The sequence below is a fragment of the Oncorhynchus tshawytscha genome, linkage group LG20, assembly GCF_018296145.1.
Source record: "Oncorhynchus tshawytscha isolate Ot180627B linkage group LG20, Otsh_v2.0, whole genome shotgun sequence".
Taxonomy (NCBI): domain Eukaryota; kingdom Metazoa; phylum Chordata; class Actinopteri; order Salmoniformes; family Salmonidae; genus Oncorhynchus; species Oncorhynchus tshawytscha.
The window spans coordinates 29,580,250-29,587,348 of record NC_056448.1 but is presented as its reverse complement, the minus strand read 5'-3'; the positions used below and the strand labels follow the sequence as shown (position 1 = coordinate 29,587,348).

Genomic DNA, 7,099 nt, shown 5'->3' with positions numbered 1-7,099 from the left:
TGGGAACAGCAGACTGAGATAAGGATTGATTGAATATGTCCGTAAACACACCAGCCAGCTGGTCTGCGCATGCTCTGAGGACGCGGCTGGGGATGCCGTCTGGGCCGGCAGCCTTGCGAGGGTTAACATGTTTAAATGCTGCAGTGAAGGTTTAGGTAGCGGGCCGTGTCAGTGTCACTGTGTTGTCCTCAAAGCGAGCAAAGAAGTTGTTTAGTTTGTCTGAGAGCAAGACATTGTGGTCCGCGACGGGGCAGGTTTTCCTTTTGTAGTCCGTGATTGATTGTAGACCCTGCCACATACCTCTCATGTCTGAGCCATTGAATTGCGACTCTACTTGTCTCTATACTGACGCTTAGCTTGTTTGATTGCCTTGCGGAGGGAATAGCTACACTGTTTGTATTCGGTCATGTTTCCGGTCACCTTGCCCTGATTAAAAGCAGTGGTTCGTGCTTTCAGTTTTGCGCGAATGCTGCCATCAATCCACGGTTTCTGGTTGGAGATTGTTTTAATAGACGCTGTGGGTACAACATCACCGATGCACTTGCTAATAAACTCGCTCACCGAATCAGCGTATTCATCAATGTTATTGTCCGACGGTATGTGGAACATATCCCAGTCCACGTGATCGAAGCAATCTTGAAGCGTGAAATCCGTTAGTTTCTGTCTATAGGCTGGGAGCAACAAAATAGAGTCATGGTCAGATTTTCCGAAAGGAGGGCAAGGGAGGGATTTATATGTGTCGCGGAAATTAGAGTAACAATGATCTAGGGTTTTGCCAGCCCGGGTCACGCATTTAATATGCTGATAAAATTTAGGGAGCCTTCTTTTCAGCCTTCTTTTCTCTTCTTTAGCCACGTTAAATTGCCAGCTACTATAAATGCAGCCCCAGGATATGTGGTTTCCAGTTTACATAGAGTCAAATGAAGTTCATTCAGGGCCGTAAATGTGTCTGTTTGGGGCGGGATATACACGACTGTGATTATGATCGAAGAGAATTCTCTTGGTAGATAATGAGGCATTTGATTGTAAGGAATTCTAGGTCAGGTGAACAAAAGGACTTGAGTTCCTGTATGTTGTCTTCTTACCAGAGAGATGTTTGTTTCTGTCGGTGCGAAGCGTGAAGAAGCCAGGTGGCAGTCTGCACCACCCTCTGGAGAGCCTTGCGGTTGATGGCGGTGCAGTTGCCGTACCAGGTGGTGATACAGCCTGACAGGATGCTCTCAATTGTGCATCTGTAAAAGTTTGTGAGGGTTTTAGGTGACAAGCCAAATTTCTTCAGCCTCTTGAGGTTGAAGAGGCACTGTTGCGCCTTCTTCACCACACTGTCTGTGTGGGTGGACCATTTCAGTTTGTCTGTGATGTGTATGCCGAGGAAGCCTACACGATTGAACCTTTCAAATGAAACATGACTGAAATTGTTAAAAGCAACACATTTTTATTTCCTAGGTCTAATTTAACCAGGATATTGGGTTCTATTGTTTATAAAATAAAGCTAAAAAAAGCTGAAGCATTCTAAATTAAACTTGAGCTAATTGTAGGCTAGTCTTTTCACAATGCTGAAATGTTCCTTGTTTTGTAGACAAATATTGTTTCCCTCCCGAACTCACCTGAACATTTGTCTCTCTCACCACAGCAGACTCTTGTAACCTCGCCCTATGCACTTGCAGTGGTGGATAAAGTACCCAATTGTCATACTTGAGTAAAAGTAAAGATACCTTAATAGAAAATGACTCAACTAAAAGTGAAAGTCACCTAGTTAAACACGACTTGAGTAAAAGTCTCAAATTATTGGGTTTTACATATACTTAAGTATCAAAAGTAAATGTAATTGCAAAAAAAAATGTTTTTGTTTGTTTTGTATTTAAAGTTAGCCAGGGGCACACTCCACAGGACCTCCATGTTAGAGTCTGGTTCATCCTTGGGAGCAATTTCCAAACGGCTGAAGGTAGCACGTTCATCTGTACAAACAATAGTACGCAAGTATAAACACCATGGGACCACACAGCCATCATTACCGCTCAGGAAGGAGACGCTTTCTGTCTCCTAGAAATGAATGTACTTTGGTGTGAAAAGTGCAAGTCAATCCCAGAACAACAGCAAAGGACCTTGTGAAGATGCTGGAGGAAACAGTTACAAAAGTATCCACAGTTAAAGGAGTCCTATATCGACATAACCTGAAAGGCTGCTCAACAAGGAAGAAGCCACTACTCCAAAACCACCATAAAAAAGCCAGACTAGGGTTTGCAACTGCACATGGGGACAAAGATCATACTTTTTGGAGAAATGTCCTCTGGTCTGATGAAACAAAAATATAACTGTCCATAATGACCATCGTTATGTTTGGAGGAAAAACGGGAAGGTTTACAAGCCAAAGAACACCATTCCAACCGTGAAGCACGGGGTTGGCAGTATCATGTTGTGGGGGTGCTTGCTGCAGGAGGGACTGGTGCACTTCACAAAATAGATGGCATCAGAAGGATGGAAAAGTATGTGGATATATTGAAGCAACATCTCAAGACATCAGTCAAGTTAAAGCTTGGTCGCACATGGGTCTTCCAAATGGACAATGACCCCAAGCATACTTCCAAAGTTGTGGCAAAATGGCTTAAGGACAACAAAGTCAAGGTATTGGAGTGGCCATCACAAAGCCCTGACCTCAATCCTACAGAAAATTTGTGGGCAGAACTGAAAAAGCGTGTGCGAGCAAGGAGGCCTAAAAACCTGACTCAGTTACACCAACTCTGTCAGGAGGAATGGGCCAAAATTCACCCAATTTATTGTGGGAAGCTTGTGGAAGGCTACCTGAAATGTTTGACCCAAATTAAAGAATGTAAAGGCAATGCTATCAAATACTAATTGAGTGTATGTAAACTTCTGACCCACTGGGAATGTGATGAAAGAAATAAAAGCTGAAATAATTCATTCTCTCAACTATTATTCTGACATTTCACATTCTTAAAATAAAGTGGTGATCCTAACTGACGTAAGACAGGGAATTTTGGGATTAAATGTCAGGAATTGTGAAAAACTGAGTTTAAATGTGTTTGGCTAAGGTGTGTGTAAACTTCTGACTTCAACTGTAATTTACAAGCGAAGCATTTGTGTTTAGTGAGTCCGCCAGATCAGAGGCAGAAGATGACCAAGGATGTTCTCTTGTGTGTGGATTGGATCAATTTCCTGTCCTGCTAAGCATTCAAAATGTAGCTTGCACTTCTGGGTGTCAGGGAAAATGTATGGAGTACATTCTTTAGGAATGTAGTGAAGTAAAAGTGTCCAAAATATAAACAGTAAAGTCAAGTACACATACCCCCAAAAAATAATTAAGTAGTACTTTTAAACTATTATAACGATCCTGGGTTTATAAACGCGGATAACGACTCTGCTGCTTGAGCATGCTTTTGGGGCACAGTCGATAGCGCGTTGGACTTCGGGCTAGGATTCGAGGCCTGCTCCCTCCCTGCCTGTTTCAATACAGTATTTTACTTAAGTAATTCACAACACAGTGCACTTGGGAATAAAATCATCACAAGAGTTTCAGTGTTCACAATGAAAGTTCTATCATGAATAAATATAAGCCCACGCACGGAAAGTTTAAAAGTTCCAAAGCGCAAGCTCAGTGGAAACATTCTATGGCGCGCGCCGCTGACCCCCACTGGAGATGCCGGGCGCTGATTGGACAAACCCGTGAGTTATCTAGTGATGTATGTAAAAGCGGCTATAAAAACAGCCCGTAACTAACACCGGTCATGTGAAAGAACAAGATATCAACAGCCCGACTGTTCTCCACCGACAATTCAAGCCGACCTGTCCAACTTATCCCATCGAAGAACATCACCATCTGACAAGATGCTCGCAAAATTCGGCCTGTGCGCGGTCTTCCTCGTCCTGGGAACTGCCGCCACCTTCGACACCGACCCGGAGGAAGCTTCTCCTCGCCGTGCACGCTTCTCATCCAACAGCCCCTGTGAGTAGCCTACATCTGGTTAGCCAACTGTGAAAAATATTCAAACGGCAGTTCTTATTCGAAAAGTCTGCAGAGACAGGATGTATTAGGTCCATGCACAAGAGTTGGTTATGAAAGTTGCCTTTCTTCTAAAAATATGTACACTGCCATGGCTAGAGATATAGGCAAATTCCTTAATGTATGTTAGTTTATTCCATTACAGCCTCTGTCAAGAGGACTGGACCATTGCTAAAGTTTTATCTCTCTCTCTCTCTCGCTCTCGCTCTCTCTCTCTAGCGGATGTGGCTCGGTGTTTGAATGGCGCTCTAGCCGTGGGATGTGGTACATTTGCCTGCCTGGAGAATTCTACCTGTGACACTGATGGCATGCACGATATCTGTGAACTGTTCTTTCACACCGCAGCAACCTTTAACACACAGGTAAGCCTACACACACACACACACACACACTTATTGACGACCCACTTCAGTGACACTAACCCAGTGTGTGTGTGTGTGTGTGTGTGTGCGCAGGGTAAGACATTTGTAAAGGAGAGTCTGAGGTGTATTGCCAACGGCGTCACGTCTAAAGTCTTTCAGACCATCAGGCGCTGTGGAGTCTTCCAGAGGATGATTTCTGAGGTCAGTCCCTCTGCTTTATTAGAGATGCACACCATGTCAGCCTTCATATCATCCTATCTGTGCCGAAATGAGCTCTACATTTTTGTCATATCCAGAGCAATTAGAGTTAAGTGCCTTGCTCAAGGGCACATTGGCAGATATTTCACTTAGTTGGCTCTGGGAGTCAACCCAGCAACCTTTCAGTTATTGGCCCAACACTCTTCACCACTTGACCACTTGTCGTCCTTTACTGTGTGTCAACATGAAGTGCTAGTTTCTGAGTTTAAATGATTTTGTGTGTGTGTGTGTGTGTGTGTGTGTGTGTGTGTGTGTGTGTGTGTGTGTGTGTGTGTGTGTTTAGGTCCAGGAGGAGTGTTACAGTAGACTGGACATCTGTGGTGTGGCTCGCTCTAACCCTGAGGCCATTGGAGAGGTGGTGCAGGTCCCTGCACACTTCCCCAACAGGTGTGTGTCGCGGTGTATGTGTGTCTAACCTTTTACATTTTTAGTCATTTAGCAGATGCTCTTATCCAGAGTAACTTAAAGTAGTGAGTGCATACATTTTTATATGTGTTCGTACTGTGTGTATGTCATAACACGGTGTGCGTGTGTGTGTGTGTTCCAGGTACTACAGCACTCTGCTCCAGTCCCTGCTAGCCTGTGATGAGGAGACAGTGGCTGTGGTCAGGGCAGGGCTTGTTGCTAGGCTGGGGCCAGACATGGAAACTCTCTTCCAGTTGCTGCAGAACAAACACTGCCCCCAGGGTTCTAACCAGGGTCCTAACTCAGCCCCCGCTGGCTGGCGCTGGCCAATGGGGTCGCCTCCTTCCTTCAAGATCCAGCCCAGCATGAGAGGAAGAGACCCCACCCACCTATTCGCTAGGAAACGCTCTGTGGAGGCATTGGAGAGAGAGATGGAGTAGATTGGAGAAGAGGAGGGAGACATACACACCACTTATACCTTAAGCATATATTCATATATTCACACACACACACACACACACACACCACAGCTACCTTAAACACAAAACACACTCATGATAGCTTTGCTCACACGCACACTGACACACACACATTTTCATGCACACACACACATAGCTTTACCCTCAAATGATTAAGGCTAAATTATTACTGGAAGTTTGGGGCTGTTGTAATGTAGTATTTGATTTGGGGAAGCATCTATCTGTAAATGCTGTTGAAGGTATTTCTGTGTGGGTTGATACTTGATGAAGGGGAGATGAAACCTGTTACCTAGAGCTTGAATGTGGAGGATTATATCTGCTCAGAATAGACTCGACTAAACATGAGAGCTATTGAAAAGTCTGAACATTTAATATTAACAAGTGAAACATTTCAAATGCCACCTAAGAAAACGAACCATCACTGTAGTTCCATTGGATTTCAACGTGGCCACTACGGCCATAACATCCCCGTTTGGACCAGTCATTAAAGACCGATGGGTATATTATTATAATAATATTATTGATATTTATTTTCTTACAGAATGTTTATTAATGATGTTGTGTTGTAACTCGGTTTGAGTTTCCCCCAGTGGGTGGGGTTTGACATCCTGATATGACGTCACTGGCTGATGTGTTGCTCTATGAGGATGTCACCACCTCAGAGGGACAGTGTGATGTCACCATGCTGGTTGTGGGACTCACCGCGTCCCTCTGTCTTCATCTGTGTTAATGTAAGATCCTGTAGTGTGTAAAGACATTATAGAGTGATCCTATGCTATGTTCCTCAGATGTGGTGTATGTTTTGAGATCCTGTGTGAGAATGTGTGCTAGTCTGGTACTATACACCGTGGGGCTTGGGGTCATTCTCTCTGCTATGAATAAATGTTGTGATCTTCATAATTTTGTCTGAGGTGATTTGTGTCGAGACTCACTGGTGATTAAACGATCACAGTTTCAAACATTGGTGATCTTTAATAATTTGCATTGGTGTAGTGTGAGGTTAAGGTATTTTCTACGTTTGCTGTCATTCCCATTTCAATCCAATGGGTGGCAATATAGTCCTGTGGTTGATGCCTGGTCAGGGGCAATGCTACGTTGGCTGATCCCTGGTCAGGGGCAGTGCTATGTTGGCTGATCCCTGGTCAGGGGCAGAGCTACGTTGGCTGATCCCTGGTCAGGGGCAATGCTACGTTGGCTGATCCCTGGTCAGGGGCAGTGCTACGTTGGCTGATCCCTGGTCAGGGGCAGTGCTATGTTGGCTGATCCCTGGTCAGGGGCATCGCTGCGTTGGCTGATCCCTGGTCAGGGGCATCGCAGTGGCTGATCTTTGGTCAGGGGCAGTGCTACGCTGATCCCTGGTCAGGGGCATGGTCATCCCTGGGGGGCATCGTGCTGATCCCTGGTCAGGGGCATGGCTGATCCCTGGTCAGGGGCAGACCTGATCCCTGGTCAGGGGCAATGCTAAGCTGATCCCTGGTCAGGGGCAGACCTGATCCCTGGTCAGGGGCAGTGCTATGCTGATCCCTGGTCAGGGGCAGAGCTCGCTGATCCCTGGTTGGCTGATCCCTGGTCAG

At 45.3% G+C, this 7,099-nt stretch overlaps 1 protein-coding gene across 1 annotated transcript; it reads left to right on the top strand.

The window, feature by feature from the left end:
* The first annotated feature begins 3,584 nt into the window (after positions 1–3,584).
* Positions 3,585–6,419, top strand: LOC112219807 (stanniocalcin). The gene is made up of 5 exons (XM_024381315.2): positions 3,585–3,964; positions 4,241–4,383; positions 4,477–4,584; positions 4,925–5,028; positions 5,189–6,419. Exons 1-5 carry the CDS (start codon positions 3,847–3,849, stop codon positions 5,484–5,486), a joined length of 771 nt encoding a protein of 256 aa, XP_024237083.2. The 5' UTR covers positions 3,585–3,846; the 3' UTR covers positions 5,487–6,419.
* Positions 6,420–7,099: the final 680 nt, after the last annotated feature.

Excerpts from the sequence above, each read along its gene's own strand:
- LOC112219807 (XM_024381315.2), top strand. The coding sequence starts at position 3,847 with ATGCTCGCAAAATTCGGCCTGTGCGCGGTCTTCCTCGTCCTGGGAACT. Across the intron at positions 3,965-4,240 it reads CTTCTCATCCAACAGCCCCT|CGGATGTGGCTCGGTGTTTG; the intron begins GTGAGTAGCCTA and ends CTCTCTCTCTAG. Across the intron at positions 4,585-4,924 it reads TCCAGAGGATGATTTCTGAG|GTCCAGGAGGAGTGTTACAG; the intron begins GTCAGTCCCTCT and ends GTGTGTGTTTAG.